General features: G+C 39.6%; 1 protein-coding gene across 6 annotated transcripts in view; it reads right to left on the minus strand.

Annotated features, from left to right (window-relative positions):
- The window catches only part of LOC143906306 (uncharacterized), a 219,933-nt gene that overhangs the window by 160,121 nt on the left and 40,470 nt on the right, over window positions 1-19,342 (minus strand). For 3 of the 6 annotated variants that reach the window (XM_077422308.1, XM_077422313.1, XM_077422311.1), the window contains exon 2: window positions 10,567-10,875. In XM_077422308.1, the coding sequence (XP_077278434.1) occupies window positions 10,567-10,699 (133 nt within the window). In that variant the 5' untranslated portion in view covers window positions 10,700-10,875. Of the gene's footprint in view, window positions 1-10,566; window positions 10,876-11,481; window positions 11,749-11,772; window positions 11,944-19,342 lie in introns of those variants that run through there. The other 3 variants (XM_077422312.1, XM_077422310.1, XM_077422314.1) reach the window with 2 other exon arrangements.

Genomic DNA, 19,342 nt, shown 5'->3' on the forward strand with positions numbered 1-19,342 from the left:
GAGAATTCCTCGTCCGAAGCTCGGACCGTAACTACGCGCATTAAATCTCGCGTTCCGTTAAACTGCAAATTCAATGTCCCAATAAATGCACTTTTAATTAACTGGAAATATCGGATCGATCTGCGACAATTCGTTAATGGACAGCCCGTAAACAGACGCGTTTTACTCCAAAATTGATTAAACACTGCGAACAACGAATTTCTCTTTAACTCCGGTAAGTTCGAAAGCACATTATATCTCGTACATAGTTTCGCACCGTAGCCCTGTGTTAATTTAACGCAGTAGTTGAGTAATTACACGTGCATTCGTGAAATTTCATTTCCGCGGTCGGATTTAAGTAATTAATACAAGCGGAGGTAATTAAAAGAATGACATTAAAAGTGTTCAAACCACACTTATTTTCGGTGTATTTACATCATCACGATATAAAATAGAATTAAATTGGGCCGGCAGATGTACATACATAATTTTGCGAGAGAACGAAAGAAATATTTAAATTACAGTTCGATAATGAAGAACATGTATCAGCATTAATAAATTAACAGAAGCTAACTACTTTCTGATTAAATAATGGCACTGTTTGCTCACTGTACCACGAGATTATCCTCACGGTTACAATCTAGCCCCGTACAACGGTATCATAGATATCTTGTACGTGCGCTTTAAGAGACAAGTCGTTTTTACGACCATAATTCAACAGCACACGCAATATCTCAAGAAACATTTGGCCGGTATCGAAAAGTGCTCAGAGATAAAAGCGGATCACTCCTAGTCGTTCGAAGTCCTGTGCCAACAGTGTGTAACGTATCGCATATATGTATACCTCGTATCCTAGATCACGCCCTCGTCTAAGATAGATTTTGCATTTTATGGCGGATAGATATCGCGGCTTTATCGCCTGGCAAGACGCGCGCCGCGCCGCGCGTTTCGCTTTATCATTCGCGTGTTTCCAACCAAAGTCGAAATTGAAATATAATCCACCGCGTTAACTCTACTATCGCTTTCGCCCTTATCTCACCCTGCTATTCCAAAGTTCATCACTTCGCCGCGTTTCGCGCGATACGCGGCTGTTAGTTAATTTTCATTAAATAGACAGGTTTATCTAGCTTTCTCTCTTTCTTTCTCTCTCTCTCTTTCTCTCTCCTGTTCCTTTTTGTCTCTGCTTCCGTACGCGCTCGAATCAGAACGGTACGCAATGTAAACTAGTTAACATAGTTTTAATTGTATTGCATAGTTACAATCATAGATACCTATATCGTAATGCAGATAATGACCCGAGTTGTAGTTATATATGTTATATCCAACTCCCAGCTCATTTATATTTATTGTTGCCGTACACTACCTTGTTTAACTGACATTTTCGGTTGAGAATTCTTAGAAATGTAGGGATAATAAGATTGCTCATTAAATCCGCATCCGCATAGACTGCATAAGATTATTTTTTATAGAAACCGCATTTTCGCTCTATTTTCGAGTAAAATACGTGAAGAATCAAGTATATCATCTCGTGCGTCACGCATCTCGTGACGATCTAATTAGGCGCGTAATGCACCTCGCACACGTGACAAATCACTGCATTCTCGGAACTTGCATCGCGACGTTACTTATCCAGCATATACGGAAGCACTTTCGCTCTCTGCACGACGCCGGACGTTGCGCCGGTCGCGGACAGCGTAACGCGTAAAGAACAAAGTTGAAGCACGAAGCGCTTCCATTCGGGAGCATACACGGCGTCGCGACGTGCCGGAGTTAGCTCCGGATATTTTGAACAATATTACTGGCCAGACTGTAGCAGCCGTCGCCGCCGCCGTGGAAACTTGACGGAGGGTTGTAACTCACGTCGGGGTTGCTTTAGTGCGACAAGAATCGGTAGCGAGACGGTAGAGGGACGGCGATAAACCCGGAGGGATGGTACGAAAGGGATTGTGCGGAAAGCACTCATGACGAGTGCGAGCAGAGCAGCCAGCCGGCTGCATCGCCCATGGCAATTCCGGCAGGCCCGCCGGCTAATTGTTCTTGCTGCAAGTTACGATCCATTCTCTCTCTCTCCCCATGCCGAGCGATGACGAGCGGCTGCGATTGCCGCTCTCTCGAATATCGACAATTCGCGAACGCGACGTGGTCTTCCGGTTCAGGTTGCCGTGAGCAACGACCACAGTCGATTTCCGGACGATCATCCGATGTTGCGTTAAAATGTCGTTGAGTGTACGTAGCGATAGTAATTACTGACAATGCTCGAAGGCTAATTAACCAAGTATTTCCGTGTTTTCCATGGACATTTCGTTATCATCGATTAGACAAATATACAAAATTGATTTTCTTCGACAACAATTTCTGTCAAAGATTAATTTTTTTATATAAAATTACACGATTATTGGTCTTGAATAATCTCTTATTAATAAAAATAGGAAACTATTTTCTTATTGATCTCTTATTGTCTTTTAAGTGCATCATGCACTGTTTCAATTGTAACGGTGTCCTCTACTAAATTATATATTGTTTCTCGATATTTTTTTGTCTCGACTTCAATATGCTTATTCTCACGTTCCCCGATAAATAACTTTACTTCTCTTTTTGCTCAAGTTATGACTCTTGTCATTTTGATTTCAATCATATAATAAACTATTATCCAAGTTTTGGACTTGGACTTCCTCGTGGAAAATTACGCTATTATTAGACCATCAACTTTTAAAGTTATTACTCACTTATTTCCCGCCAAAGTGAGATTGTTTTTATTTAATTGTTACTGCACTGCTGAAGATGGTTCAAAGCGGAGTCGAAAAATATCTGATTTATAATTATAATATATATTCTATTAAAAATCGATATAACGTTAACTTAAAATGTAATTTAGATTGCTAACTAGAATATATATTGGAGATGTCAATTAAAATATATGTCGGAGATATCGTGTAAGAAAATAAAGAGAGAGCCATCATGGAAATATCGACGCTGATTCGACAATGTTGTATACGTGTCTGCTATCGGCGTCGAATTTCAACGGGACTCGTATCCGCCGGTGCAAGAAGAAAGAAGATCGATCTTTTCACTGCCGCTTACTCGTGAATTTGCGAACAAAGGTTCGTATAAAACATTCCGGTGCAACGAGACCGGTGATTGTGTGTGCCGCGCGGAATGGATTAACAGGAATCGATTGTCACGATACGAGTCGGATGAAGGGACGGTATGCGAGATCTGACGACGGTTGAATTAGACTGGTATTGCTAAATGCCATCAGCCCGAGGTTAATTGTTCTTGCCAAACTGCTATGTTACAAGTTTCATTGGACGACGACGAGTGACTCGAATGGAGAAATTTGAATTTCGATGGTACGTACCACTGATCTTTTGTCGAGCAAACTCGATCTACGTGCATGGCTTAATAAATCTGACGATATAATTCAGCGATTCTTCTCAAGAATATAAAAATATAAAATGATAAATAATTTTCAGCTATATAATGGACAGATAATTTACAAATAATCTCAATGAGATTATACAGGCAGAAGTGTGCGTGTCATTAGCAAATGATGTACCTCTGCTAATATATGTTACAGAAAATATTTTGATATTATTAAAAATCCCTCGTAAATAAATTGAATATTTCATATTCGAAAAGCTTTTTTAATATAGCTGTATATATTATCATATAATAATAACAATAACAAAATAACAATAATCTATTATTTCAATCCATTACTTAAAATATAATGATTAAAATTATTCAGAAATAATTAAAATCGATATATAAGCACGGTCCACTACAAGAAATGCAGTAAGATGCTTTTCAAGAGAAAGTATTCATTGTAAAAGGCGCAAACCACAAATCAGCGACGAATAATAACCGGTTAGTAACCGGTGGTTAAGGTTTATCGCAGTTCGATAATCTTCGACGCAAATTTCGAAGAGCAACACCGAGTAAATTTCTCGCGGAAGTTACGTCGAAGACCAAGCGGAGCGTTAAACTGCATCCAAAAACCTGAGTGCGCTACGTACACACTTACAGTCGCGCGATGTGTATAGGCAACCGCCCTATGTACTCTATGCATCCTACATTACCTTACACGTGCACAAACATCATATATGTATACATGGAGTTGAACGAACACGTGCGCGCACGTTGCCTATCTCAACGCGTATGTTTACATACGCACATGCACAAGTATCAAAGGAAATATAGTTTCGCGTAGGGGGCCTTTCCCCCTGGGGAAGATACTGAACACTGAACGCGCGAGAAGGAAAATGCAGTTAGGTGACAAAGGAGGCGGCGCCAGGAGAGTACTAAAGAGACAGAGAGAGAGAGAGAGAGAGAGAGAGAGAGAGAGAGAGAGAGAGAGAGAGAGAGAGAGAGAGAGAGAGAGAGAGAGAGAGAGAGAGAGAGAGAGAGAGAGAGAGAGAGAGAGAGAGAGAGAGAGAGAGAGAGAGAGAGAGAGAGAGAGAGAGAGAGAGAGAGAGAGAAGTGCGGGCGAAGCGTCGGGCGCGGAGACAAATTGTCGAACAGTGCTTGCGGTCAGACATACACATGTTCGCCGAAGTTGGGTTACATTTAGAAAACAGGATTACAGTTTGCCCGACGGTTCCCGGTCCGTCGACCGGGCGGGAAACAGCGCGGTGGAAGAAAGGGAAGAGGAGGAGGAGAAGGGGGCTCGAAGACTATGAAACTGCAATGCACCTGCACACCGCGCGCAGGTGGCTTTTCAAGTTCGCTCGCTCGCGGTGGTCCGTGTGTTGTAACAATGTGCCACCGCGATTGTGAAATCGACGGAACATGGAACCCCTTTCCTCATTATGCGATACCTTTTTACAGCTGCTCCCCTGAACGATTCGACGGTATATACACGTATAGCATCGATCGATGTATTCGCGATAACTTTGCCGTTATTGATTGCGCTTTTCAAGACAGGAAATTTACGGTAAAACGGTACCAAAAACAACACTTGTTATAAATATAATCAGTATCGTGAACACAATCTTTTTGTGATAATATCAGATCTCGTCTCATTAGATATTTTTCTTATATAATTCAATTATCGCTTTATGTAATAACGTGAGAAATTGAAATAGTACTTCCAATAGTTCTCCTAGCGTAGTTTGTCAGAGGAAACAAAATTTCAAGCGAGATTAAGTTAATAAATAAGAAAATACACACATACACACACAATTTCAACGAGGAATATCAACTGAGCATTCGTCTACCGGGAAAACAAAGTTGTCTGAGCGAAGTTTACAATTCACTTTGAAAGAGCGCTTTCTGGGTTTGGAAGCATGTTTTATTGTTGTGAATACACAAATTGGTGGACAGCAACTGCTTATGAAAGCAAGGTTAGCATCAATATTGAATTGTCATTCGTGCAGAGACGCGCATACGGGGGCGAGGTTCGGGGTACCCGATTTCACGCATACGTCGAGACGTGCTTCTCTTCCTCCTCGAAAAGCAAACAGAATCACCCCTGTTTACTCGTCCAAGCAAACGTTTTCGCCTTCGTGCACTCCGTACGCTACTCGTCCTTTGCCGCCTGCTTCGTGCCCCCTCAAAACGCACTGCGCGAGATTGTCACGTTCTCCCTCGGCACACGCTACATTTTGACTTATAAATCAATACGACAGATACGCATTTATAGCTCGCACAATGCCGTATTTTCACAGCAATATTGTTTGAGATTGGGGGGGAGAGTATGAATATGCATATATACAAAGAAATCCCCATGCATATATTTTTTAAATAATCGGATTTCTTGTAATCCGGTTTTTTAAATATTGGGTTATATTTGGACAGCACCAACGTTTATACCATTTATCATGGAGGAAGTGAAGTTTGGCACTGCGCAATTGTAAAGAATATGTTTTTAAACAAACGCTTTTTTGCAATAAAATAATTTATCATCGTCATTCGAAAAATTGCTTCTAGTATGTATTTCGTAAACGCGATCCTCCGTAGAAGTTACCACATTGTTATTGTGTTGTTAAAACAAAACAAGTTCGACGCGAGCACACAGTAATTAATTCGCGTCGCGTAACACGCTCCTGTGTGGTCTTGTTAATAAAGCAGCGCAATAAAAACCGAGAGGATCGAAGTTTGGCTCGTGAACGAAGTTGCCCTTCAGGACAGTAAGTACTAAGGTCGAGTTTGAACCGCCCGAGTCCGCACGTGATAAGATTAAGCGGTACAAAACGTGAAAGTAGAGATGGGAAAAAATGACGAAAGATTTTTGTATGCCCTTTCTCAAGAATCCCGCGATCTTTGAAGACTGATCACGATATTCGGTTCTCGTCCGTCCAACTTGAATCTCGCCGTGGCTTTACGAGCGTAAATCTTTTTACAACCCCTGACTTCATTCGCCAAGTTGGACACGCGCGCGTAAAAAAAACTCTATCGTTTCTCTTTGTCTTTTATCAAGAAATAACGTAGATAACTGAAGATGTGAAACGATTCAAGGACCGTATCTTGAGCAATTGTATCTGAGATTAAATCAAACCGACGTTTCACTCCGTATCGCGCTAAATCACTCTCGTTTTCAGGAGACCGTGTTATTGGATAATTTATCGATCGACGATATTGGGCTTACAGACGACATCAATCACCTATTGTTAAAAAGACCAGTTCGTCACAAATGACGAACGTAACATAATAACGGTGCATGAAAGGAATATAATTACTGCTACGCTACAATGGAAGTATGATCCTTTTGAAGTTCGAATAATGAGACAAGGTGCGCGTAGCCGGCAGCATGCTGCGCGTATTCATAACTCGTGTGTGAGTAATATGTGAATTAAGTACGCATGTCTGACTCACAATGCAGTCTTCGCCGCTATCTATACGCTCCGTAATACGCAAGATATCGCGCCACTGATCCAGTTTTCTGTGGTACGCCATCGAATTCAAAGAATGAAGCGCAGCAATTTACGCGTTATTCTTTCCCATTCTCCGCAATAGACTCAAAAGGTAAAGAACAGTAGATGTTATTGACGCATAAAACAATTTTTTTTCGCGTTTTTTTTTGTTCAAATATTATGACGTAATGTGTCTATAACATCTGCGTTAAAAAATTTATCGCGAGAAAAAATGTTTTACGCGAAGAAAACTGGAAGAAGCTTCATTTCTTTCATTAAACGTTTACTACTGGTAACTTGTATAAACCTTGTACAGAGTCGTAATGACAAATGACTTTCAGCTCCATTTATGTCGACTTAACGCGACGTGAGAGACTATCCATCTCCGATTTCTGCTTATAGTAGTTGTAGTAGTTAGTCTCTTCAGTATATCGCGCAATATTCACCGGAGGCGTCAACCGGGTTCCAACCTTTTCACGTCACGAAAGTTGGAAATTTCCACACGGAGAAACAACAAGCGCTTGGTATTTGGGTGTTAATTAATCGACAACATTTTAAGACAGGCGTACTTGAGATACCGATTCGAGAATCGCTCTTCTCTCACGCCTTTCATATACCGCCTTCCTCACCCTCTTCTCTTTTGTATTCAATTCCTCCTTCTCATCCTCCTTATCTTCGCCTCCTTCGTCGCTTCATAGTGGCGCGAGTTATTACAACGATTCTCCGTCTCTCTCAGGTACCCTTGTTACCCCGCCGTTAATTAGAGTACAGTCTGCTACCGACGACAAGCAACTGCAAAGGAGAGTCTTCAGCGGCGATCCTATATTCCACCACTTCGTTTCCCCTTCGCCTAAACTCACTCGAGGTTCTCTTCCGCCTGATCCACCATCACCGGAGCACGATGTTTGCGGCTTGAATTATTCCAGCGGATCTACACGCAGCCCTGGATCACTTTAAAGGATCCGCTTGTCTAGCCCAGTCGTTACCGCGACAACATCGCTTACGACGGAGTCAGGATCTAACTGAAGGGACTTTACTAAATGGACGGAGGACGCGTAACGATCTAGAAGATTGATGCGCTACAATGGCGCACGATAGTAGGTTTCTCAGGATATGCTGCGCATTGCTACTTCGGACTTTGAATAAGGCGACATTCCACTCGGCGGAATGTATATCACATGCCGAGTATATTTCTGTAAGTTGCTTCTCCGGACTTGTGTTTGTTAACAAAAACTTGACACGATATAACGGATTATTTCTGAGTGGAAATACAGTAACCGAGTAATATCTCTAGAGGAATTAAACACTACATTTTTTTGAAAGTTAAAATGTTAGAGCATTAGAGTATTCTCCGGTAGAGTATAACTCTAATTCTGAAATGTAATTTTTAATTTTTAGAGATATCACTCGGTCGTTACGTTTCCTATTACAAATGTTAGCGAGTAAATCTAGGAAAGGCAAGGAAGGCGCAACTTTGAGACTTGTTCATTAAGACAAACAAGGTAAGATACGTCCGAGTTGTAGAACGGAAGTGCTTAATTTCTCACGATGAAGTTCTAGTGATTAAGACTACGATCAGACTTCGCGGAAGTTGCAAACTCAAGGACGCTCACCTTCTCATATCAGCTTACATCAGCGGCCTGCAACGGTAACCTTAGACATAACTGGGGAAAATTGAGTTACTTCGGGCACGTTTCAGATTGATTTCTTGGTAGCGGGGCCCTATATCTTTCTACGGAGCGAAGCGTGATTGGTTTTCAATCCGTTCTACGTGGATCGAATGATCATTCGGTAAAACTCTACTTCGGCTAAACCCTCTTGCAATATCGTTCTCTGTGTGTGCGATAATTTGATCCTGCTATAGATACATTGTTATACCAATTCCCAGATCTTCCATATTTCCTCTCGGGAGTACGTAGAATAAAATACTGTCTATTGACAACCTAAATATAGCCAAACGACCATTTTTATATTACATTTTATGATTTTGATCTTTAATATTATAATATTTGTAATATAATGTCATAATAATATAGTGTAAAATTCTTCAAATATTATAATACAAAGATTATTTCGTTAGTAGATTTAAATAAATGCCGTATTTTGTATCCGATTATTTAGGAAAGCATGACATGCAATATCGTAATTCGATGCACTCGCATGATATCGCATTACATGTGTGAGTTCATGGTCCGTACAATCTACTTGTCAACGCAATATCTATACAATACAATTTCATTAATATACACAAAAGTTATGAGATCGTAGAGTAAAACTGTTATAAATGGTAATGGCTATTAATTTAAACTTTCGACGGTGATAATTAACAATAAAATATATTAAAATCGTCCAGTCTAATAAATTATGTGACGGACCGTTCCTGTAATTCGATTATTGCGACGTCCATCAGGCGGAGTGACGGCATTAACGGATAAATGTCCCAGGTTATAAAAATTTAATGTCCGTTGAGATCTGAATACTCGTGAGATTGCTTTTCTCTTAAGCGAGTATTTTATGCATTTATCATCATTCCCGGTTTGACGCTCCCCGTTACGCGGGCAATAGATTAAATTCTGAACTCATTTTTCCAGAGGAATATCATTAAAATAATTTGCGATTGCATTAATGAAACATACCCTCATGCGCGGCAACGTCTAATTTGTTTCAATATCATTATATCTGAATTAAAATATTCCCTTAAAGCTCTTTGAAGTTATATTAAGCAATATCGTATTAAGTATTTTAAAAATTATCTAATTATCCAATTTTTATTTTATTATCATCGAGCTCTTTTATAAAATTTTTAAAAAGTCAATATTAGTTAATTAAAGTAGATATCATTAGCTATTATTTCATATTATTTTAAAAAATTAACTATTGTAACTTTTAACATTTCATACCGTTAACATTATTTTAAAAAAAGCGTTTGAGATATTCTACCCAATTTTAGATGATTTCGTTTCTCTTTGATATCTTTTTTGTCAATTGCCGTGCAGAAAGCTGATGTGTCATTAATTGTACTCGTTTGCGAACTTTCAGCCAGTCGTGGCTCGTTAATTGACACTATCAATCTTTCGTACAGGTTATCGTGAAGCACACTTTCGCGTTCGCCGTTCGTTGTTGGCGCTATAACCCTGATTGCCAAAGTTCGAGTCGTTAAAAAAGATTCGGAGAAATGCGAAAAAATAATGCTGCGCGATATTTCATCGTTTACTGCGCCACTTCTTTCCTTCCTTTTTCGCTTTCCCGTCAGACGAATGAAAATATGTCGCGTAAAAAAAGAGGAAATGCGTGTGCGCTCGTTTTGACATGTTTTTTCAGCTCGTAACGAAGCGACGCGCAGTGCGGTCCGAAGCATAATTTATCATAGTGTATTATCATATGAAAATGAAGATTAGTGTACGTGACAACTGCAAATATCGCATGTTCCGCGAGCAAATCATGCGGAATGATTAATGACGTTAATAAGTACAAGGAATTAGCGACACATTATTACGTTTTGACTCTAACAAATTTAACATTAACATTATATTTTATTATAATATTTTATCTTTGAATTATTTTATCATAAGCCAAGCGCTTCCCCAAAAATATTTAAACACTTAATGTTCTACAAAAGTAGCTAAAAAATGTTAACTCAATTTTTGATCATAAATACAACTTAACTTTCTTTCTATTTCGTTAACATCACTTTATTTATACAAATAGTAAAAGAGTAACAATTAATTGTACTCACTGTATCCTCCCACGTAGATCGGCGTCCATGTTACTTGAGTGTAGGCCAAAGGAGTCGCTGCGAATAACACGGCGCTGAACCATACCGCCCGACGTACCGCACTCATTTCACTAACGGCTTCGATAGTTGTCATTTTTCTCTCTCGTTTCAATCAGTTCTCCGCCTCGATATCATTTTCTCTGACATGCCTCCGCTATTCCTCTCCGTTTTTGTTCGCTACGGCTCGTTTCTTCCGCACGTTCCTCTTTTTCCCTTCTTTTTTGTCGTCCGAGCGCGGGCGCACAACAATACGTCACAGCCGTTGAATATCTACGCAATCGAACGAAACTCTCGATATACCGTCGTTTTATCGCGTCGCGTCTAATAGCAGGTATTTTCATATCATTGCGATCGCCCGATGATAGCTCGAAGAAAATTATAAGAATACGCACCTCGCGTAATTTCTACACGCATGCATAATATTTATACGCGATTCAATCAAAGAATTCTCAAAAGAGGAATTTCATTAAAGCAAGTCTGCGTATTGGTAGGAACAAAGGAGCGATATGCGAATGGATTGTCCGAGGGATGAAGATTCAACAGCGATATTAATTTCGAGGATCCGAATAGAAAAGATATCAAGATGTGTCGGTGATTGAACAGAAAGAGTGAAGCGTATTTATTTATGTAGCGTATTTATTTGTTTGTGAGTAATTAATCTCCTGATGCGAATTCTGGGTCACGGTCGAGTGTACGACGGTACCCGGTATAATCGACTCGCGAGGCAGCGAAATTAATTAAGCGCGATCACGCGTCTCCGCTCTAATTGGTGCTCGACATATATGAGATTAACACGTATACCGCCGTTGGCGACAGATAAAGATATGGAAATTTAGAATCAAGGAACAGCAGCCCGCCGTTGTTTATCAGACGCACTTTTTCCACGTCATTGAGCGGAGGGGCTTTATGTCACGTAAAATTTTGCACTCTCGCTGCCCGTTATTCCTCTTCTCGGACAGAATCTTCATTTCTGCGCGAGCCTTGATTTATGCACCCTATACTTCACGTTCCTTCTTCTCGGAACGTATTACTCCGTTCCTTCGGGTATAACATGAAGACACAATCATCGCTTCTACCGACGGCGATCGCGAGAGTAACGGCCTTATCCCTACTCTCTCGCTCTTTTCTACCCTTTCTTTTTTTTTACGCTCGTAACATGTGCCAGACCGTTTTCACTATTTTCCGCCTTTTTTCTTCCCTTCGGCTCTCTCTGCCGGACTCCGGTTTTCCTCGCTCCCTGACGGAATTAGACTCGTGTAGACCCTTACTCGTTTTCTTAAGTCCTTCAATGACTTCGTCCACATCAAAAAGCTTTTTTCCACCGATACGAAATCCCGTCTGCAACAAAATAGCAAAATATTTCATTAGAAGGGTTCCTTTGACGGATGATCATTAAGAGATGAAGCACGAACAGGGCTCCAAGAACTCTTGTGAAAAATTCCAAGACTAAGGGAGACTATTGAAACTTATTTTCTGCAGATTTGCACGACTGTTAAAGCGGCTTTTCTAAATTGAAGTATTTGCCGGTTTTTGTAAAATTTTTCGCAGAATTTTTGTTCCAATAACAATAAAAAAAAAAACAAAAATTTTACATACATAGAACATGAATATGCAATAATATTATTTCGAGTATTATTTACACATAAAAATCCGTTTTAAATTCATTGGTATATTATATACTAAAAACATTATATGTATATTAGTAAATCATATATAAAATACATGTGTATTAATTAAAATATTAAAGAGATTATTAATTAAAATACATGCAACGTATCGACTGTTCAGAATTGTGTTTTTTTTTTTTTTTAATAATGCGTTGCTTTAATCCAACTGCCTATTAATTTTTTTTACAACAACAAGTACAATAAGTACAATATTAATACAGAATTTGTAAAAGTAGACCGCAAAAAGAGTTAACGAGAGATTAATGAAAAAGTACCTACGTCTTTTTAAAAATTTTAACAATTCTGTCAAATAAAAAATCTCTCTTCTACTCATCTATTTTTATCAATTATTATTATCTAATTTACGTGAATATAAAACGTGAGATCATGAAAGACGTAATAATTATCTTACGCAGTTACTTTAATTTCTGTCACGTCTCCATCGAAATGAAATTCATATCGCGCCGAGCGAGAAGAGACCGCATAGTTTCTAGGACTCAGCTGCACTGGCATTTGCATTTTCATCTGCTTGGAAATGTCGTCGATGTCTCGTTAGCGTATCTCCATCGAGGCGACGAGCGATGCATAAGTCGGGGATCATGGTTCCCCACAATGTTTCACGAGGTCGCTGGCGAGGACTCGGAGGCCGAAGGGGATGACGACCCCATTACGGAGACGCCGGCAGGGAGCGGAGAGGGACGGGAGGTCGACGATTCAGTCGTTCATAATGTGACAAGCCGAAGTTATCCCGTCGTTTTGCCGCTGTGAGTGTTATTCACTCATCGTTATCTATCGTCGCCGGTTTTACCACGAACTTGTCCAGCAGTTATGAAAGCCACTCGGCGTTCTGCAAGGACGACCTTTATACACTTGCTCATGTAGCGCATCGGTGGACGATCGGGTGCTTAGCCGCAGGGACTATAGGTACCTGTTCTTTTCCCTCCCCTTCCCTCCTTCTAGTCTTTACTATGCACTTATCGCTCGTCCGCCTTATTAGTTCGCGCTATCTTCTTAACTGTTCTTAACACTGCTTTAACCGAGATTCCTGAACACTTTCCTTCACCGTAGCATTTTCCGGTCTACGATTACGTTCAAAGTAGAGAGCAACTTGAAACTTTTGCCGTCGTATCATTTCATCAGGATAAAGAAAGTAACTCCGTTAAGGACATTTCTCTCAAGTGTATAAACTCAACTCGCGTAAATAACAGCATTTTATGCTTTTCCTTTTTCTTCATCCAGCATTCAGTCGGTTTGAACAAAATTCTTTTCTCTCCTTTCTGTCTCATGTCTCTTTTTACATTACGTAAAAGTGAAACAAGAGAAACACTGGACGATAAATAATTACCTTTTTTTTTCCTAAAATGAACAGAAGTGGTTGTATTAGAGAAATTTACGCAGTCTGACCAGATGCTGACTTTATCTACTGAGATATATTTTGTGATATAATTAATAATTATAATGTTTATTGCGGCGTGACTTATTTTATCTTACGTCCAATTATTTTTTTATGCTATAAGCTGTCATAAACACAAATAATATTTTTATTCGACTGTATTTTTAAGTATGTTTAGCTCAAATCGTGCTATTTCGTGATCTTTAGCTATTTCATACTGCCCATCTCGTTTTCAACAATCACTGTACCTCGCCTCTTGCATATGATCTTCCAATTATAATTCGCCACTTCCGTCAGATATCTCCATCATAACTGAGTCAAGTATTTCCTCTCCAGAATGACGTCCCTCCTTTTATTCTTCTTCTTTTTTAAGTAATCTCCATTGAAGCAATTGACGTTGTAAATAGGTTCATTCAAAAGGTGTCGATGCAGTTAACTTAATTCAGGTGCTGATTGGGCGCATAGCCGGGAGAACAAGGATCGAAATAGAAGAAGAAACATGTAACTGGAGCTGGCAAAAAGGAGCGAAAAAGAAAGCCGCAAGTGGCTTGTAATTGTGCCATGCAGTTATAGCTAGTTCCGTTTGATAAAACCAACCAAACGGTAAAAGAGGGTTTCAATGGAAGGAGAATCAGCGGTTACCAGAATGTCAACGGCACAAAGGCCGGGTCAGCTCTGTCCCATCCCTTTCTTTCTCTTCCTCTCCCTTTCCACATCTCTCCCTGGTCTTGCCATTTGCAATTTGCCTTCCGCTCGGAATGTTTTCTATCCGAATTGTCTCCGTTCTCAGTTATTACGCTTCACTATGTATGCGGGTGAGTAGAAATAATGCTGAGAGAGAGAGAGAGAGAGAGAGAGAGAGAGAGAGAGAGAGAGAGTTGTAATCGTGCATCTTTCGCACGTCGCTAAGACAAACAGTAAAATTTAATGTTCATGCCGAAACTAAATGGCCAAGTTGCTTCCATAGGAAAGATCAAATGTCCGAAGAAGCAAATAGGTACAGGTAAATAACATTTCTCGTTGCAAGGATAATTACTCGGGCCGCAGTTCGCGCGAGTTCACGCCGTGTATCTGGAGTTTACCTCGCTTCCTCCCCTTCCTTTCCTCACCCTTTGTCTAGCCCTGTTTCTTGATGCTCCGGCAACTCCTCGTTTAGCACCACCGCAAATTAGCCTGCAACCGCGTTTTCCGCGTCCATCTACAAGCACTGCAGCGCGCGCGCGTTGTATTCGTTTCAAGGTGAAGCACATGTTCTTTAGCCGAGACTTAATTAAAGGAACGCTATCTCTTGTGGAGATACAGCCCGCACTGCCTATTTAATTTTATGTTCATTAAATGTTTATTTAATAAGGTGAAAAGAATTATGCAAGGTTCAATCATTCTCGACTTGAAAGGGTTGCCAAAGTATAAAGAATATATAACGGCTGTACGCGCGCTTCTCTCGCCAGGTATGCCTTTGATATTACCAAAAACTTCCCGCCTTGCAAAAATTCGAATTAAATCAAAGGTGCAAAAAATAAAATAACTGTATATATTGTTATATACGCGCGGAAGAAAAATAAATAGATGTTAGTAATAATTTTTCATCCGCTATATTATCTTACAACAAAACGCAATAACGTTGATAATTAATTCGCTAATCTCTGTTGTAAATGTACACGGCTATTGAGTGCGCGACGAACCGTCATAATTATTAATCGAATTAGGCATCAATTAGACGGAATATCGATTAATTGCGCATCAGAATGTATCTTAGTCCATCCACAATCACGGCCGGCCGTCAATTGTCTGTGGCTTTAGATGATTGTGCGTTTCATAATATAATTAATCATCTGACCATCCTGCCGAGGAAACAACTCGAAGTAATGTTTCTTGCGGGGTACTAGCTGCAAATTCCAAACTAACGAGCGAAGTCATTCGTGCGTTGCACTAATGTAAGATTAACGCATATATAATGATACCCAGTAACAAAGTCATAACTGTTGTATAAAATTTTATTCCAAGATATAGAAAATAAAGCTAAATAAACTATTCACTTTTCATTCAAATTATTAAATCCGACATTATTATATGTGTTCATAAATTTTCCACAATTGCAGTTTAATAATTTACTCCAAATATGAAACTTTGTTTCCGCAGTAAAATAACTAATTAACGAAAATTTATTGTTGATAATTTATGTGCTGAGTATTGCATAAAAATTGTACAATGTTAATTTGTTTGTAAATATTTGTAAGCTTATCGAGGAAACATATTCCGCTAGTATTTGTTGAAATATGTAAAGTAGAAGCAGCTTTGCTTGCGGCTTTGGTTGTGGTTTGCTGTTACAGTTGGAAGATATATTCTTGGATAAGACTGTATGATAAAGATATATGCATCGAGCATTAATATTCAGATCAGACCGAGCGTGAATTCTGTAGCAAATGTCGCGCTATACTGTAGCTCCACAAGCGCTTCTCAGGATGTACTCAAGTTATACTCGCTGTTTCGCAGAAACACACATTAAACGCCGTTGATGCCTCCTATTTATGGTTGTAATCGCGTCGTATTCAAACATCAGTATTTGTTGGAGCTGTTGTTATCGTCAGATCAATGCACACCCTCCGTTCCAATTTAAAATTCTAAAAACTTCTTTCAAGAAACTTTTACAAGACAATATTTAAAATCGATCGTATTTTTAATTTATATTTATATTTATTATAAATATCTGTTTCATCATCATTAAAAATATCGGTCATTTATTGTCTCTTTCTTGAGTTTCTTGAGTTGATTATCTGTTTTCTCTCTGTTCCAGAGAACATACCATCGACTGCACAATTACCACGTCTCCATAATCAGTCAGGTTTCTCACAGTGGTCCCCATGTTTGCCAGCCGGAACGCGGTGCATTTAGTTTCTAATGGAGCTTAACGACTGAGGATAATGACATGTTCGTTCCGCAGCAACGAGCAGCCTCCGTCCGAAACGTCGCAGCACTGCCTCGTGCTAGTCCAAGCACCAGGCAATATTTGTTTTTCACTCCAACAACTACGGCAAACGTAACGCCGCGTTGTTTGCCGGAGTAGAACTTCGAACTAGCTACCGAAAGGATAGAGAACGTCTCGTACGTGTTTACCGAAGCGATGTTTATTCGTGAGCGAGGTGTGTTATAATCAAATCTGTAAATTAAAATTTATTGAAAAAAAATGTCAAAGTTTTAAATACTATAATATTATGCTTGATCAAACAATCGCAAGTATTGCGTAAGACACCTCAATGGGAGATATTTTTCATCGTAGAATCAAGATACATTTATATTTTTTGAAACAACGCCATTACAAAGAAAAATACAGATTTCCTCTTAAAGATCTTTAGAAGTTCGCTATGGAAGAGATTTTTAACGCTGTTTTATGTTCCTCGCAGTTTCTTATTTTATGCAGATCTTTCTTTTCGGCACGCCAGTAATACGTTTCGGAGAGAAGTCTGGAGTATTGATAATTATTATCTCCGTCGCGAGATTGCGTTGCCAAAAAACGCGATGTCTTACGATGTCTTATACAATAAAAGTAAGGAGAGAAAAATATAAAGGCTGCCTCGAGTCGTGGCAATACAGAAGGAGAATGGTTATCCCGTGTTTCTTCTTTTGAAGGAACCAATCTTTTGAATTCAGATTCTGAACAGAGCTATAATGTAAGCGAATAAATAAAATAACATATTTCGTTGAACCCGTTTCTGCGTTGTCATTCTTTTGGCATTTTTTCCTCTTATCTCAATTGCTTTCCTATACCGACCGAAGTCGTTTGCTGTCATCCATGTAAAGATAATATGCATAATTATTTATTCGTGGCAATTTATTGCGCTCTCTGCATCTGTCATCAATCATTTTATCTTTCTTATAGTATTAGTGTTGCATGACCGAATTTAAATAAATTACTAGTATACTTTAAACAAATATTTATAAAATAAAATGCATATTATACATAAAATACGATATTTTTTTATGAATAATATCGTTTTTCTAACTATTCGGTATCAATATTTAACGCCATCAATTCCGACTATTATATAAATCTCAACTTTAATCGTACTTTGAGGATAACACTTTACAAATTTTCACAATGTAAAATCTCGAGCCCAATAAAAAACGCTTTGTATTCCCGGATGAAGATACTTTCAACATTCGCTCTTGAGTTTTGCTCTCGGGTACTTGATCGTGAATCTGTGCTTTTTCCCGCGGTGTAAGCGCCGGGTATATTGTTCCCCGAGCGTGCATGACAAAGTTGCGGCATGCGTTCTCTCGATGAGTATACGCGTTGAAATCGACAAATGCACACATATCTATGGCTCGTAACCGTGGCCCCATCCCTCTTCCCTCTGCCCCCGGGCGCTCACGCTCCACTTTCCACACGTAGCCCCACCCCCCTCCGCCCCGTTTCGGCGCGTATCCGTATCCGGGAAAAATATAGTTTCGGCCGCGTGCAAGTGCTTGGAGATGCGCCACCAAGATATACGATACCGACGCGATTTATCATCGTGACAATTTCAAACGGAGCACCCGTTTCGCAGCCACCGTTTTCCGCTCTACCCCCCCTTTGAACCCTCGGTATCCGCTCGTTGTGCACACGCGGCAGCTTTCGCCATCGCATCACATCGCACTCCCCCTCCCCCTGAACACGCCATCTCGTTCAAGAACTGCGGCAAAAGTTGCTTATATGATTAATCGAGCCTTTCCTGCCGGCTGCTGTTTGTGTGTATGTACGTGGAAACTCTTGCCGAAGGATTAAACTTCGTTTCCTTCGTGCCGCGGCAGATGCACGAAAGCGATCACTCGTATGCGGTCTGGTACAGACACATATCGATAACAGCGCAGTTTCGCGAGATATGTAATAATGAAGCCTGATCTAAATCATTCAGTGCAGACCAGCTATTGATCAGCTCAAGTCCGGAAGAGATCTATCGGAACGAGACAAGGTGAATAATGACTGTTGGCCAAGGAGAAACACAATACATCATGCAAAATTCGATTTTAATCAAGGAAGATTTTATTGCGGTAAAAAGACAGTTATATATAAATTTCATAATTACTAATTGCAACGACCAAATTATTACAAATATATGTTTTAAATGAATTACCCATCGAATATATAAGTTTGTTTTACCGACATTAAATTAACATCGATATTAAATTACAAATTGAGTACATAAACGTAATCATTAATATCTAAAGTCATTATTGCAGTAATAAAAAATAAAAAATTCTGTTAAATTAAATTTAAAGTGCAATGAATAGTGCACATCTCTTTTGCAAGATAGCTTTACAATCTGTATTAATAGCACGAATAGAGGGAAAAGTTATATATCAATACGAGACTGGAGGATATTCGCTGCTTTTAATAAACGTCGCTTCGTTGCGCACATACCGTATATCTCAGTATCGGTTGCATCATATAGGATTAATATACACGAGCCTCATCTTTCTCGTTGCGGGTAATTTTTCAATTTAATTAAAGACGACCATGCGCTATAAATACTCAGAGAAAGAGCGGATTTCTATCGGTATAACGGAAGCCGCCTATTCACTGTAGTATACCAAACGCGCTTTATAAAAAATATCTGGCCGGTCGCGAAAATAGGCGTAAATCTCCGCCGCGAATTTCGCATTCGTTTTCCTTTTGCTCATGGCAGTATGAAGCACTAGC

The sequence above is a fragment of the Temnothorax americanus genome, unplaced genomic scaffold, assembly GCF_048541705.1.
Source record: "Temnothorax americanus isolate GAGA-0224 unplaced genomic scaffold, ASM4854170v1 Scaffold7, whole genome shotgun sequence".
NCBI classification, from domain to species: Eukaryota; Metazoa; Arthropoda; class Insecta; order Hymenoptera; family Formicidae; genus Temnothorax; species Temnothorax americanus.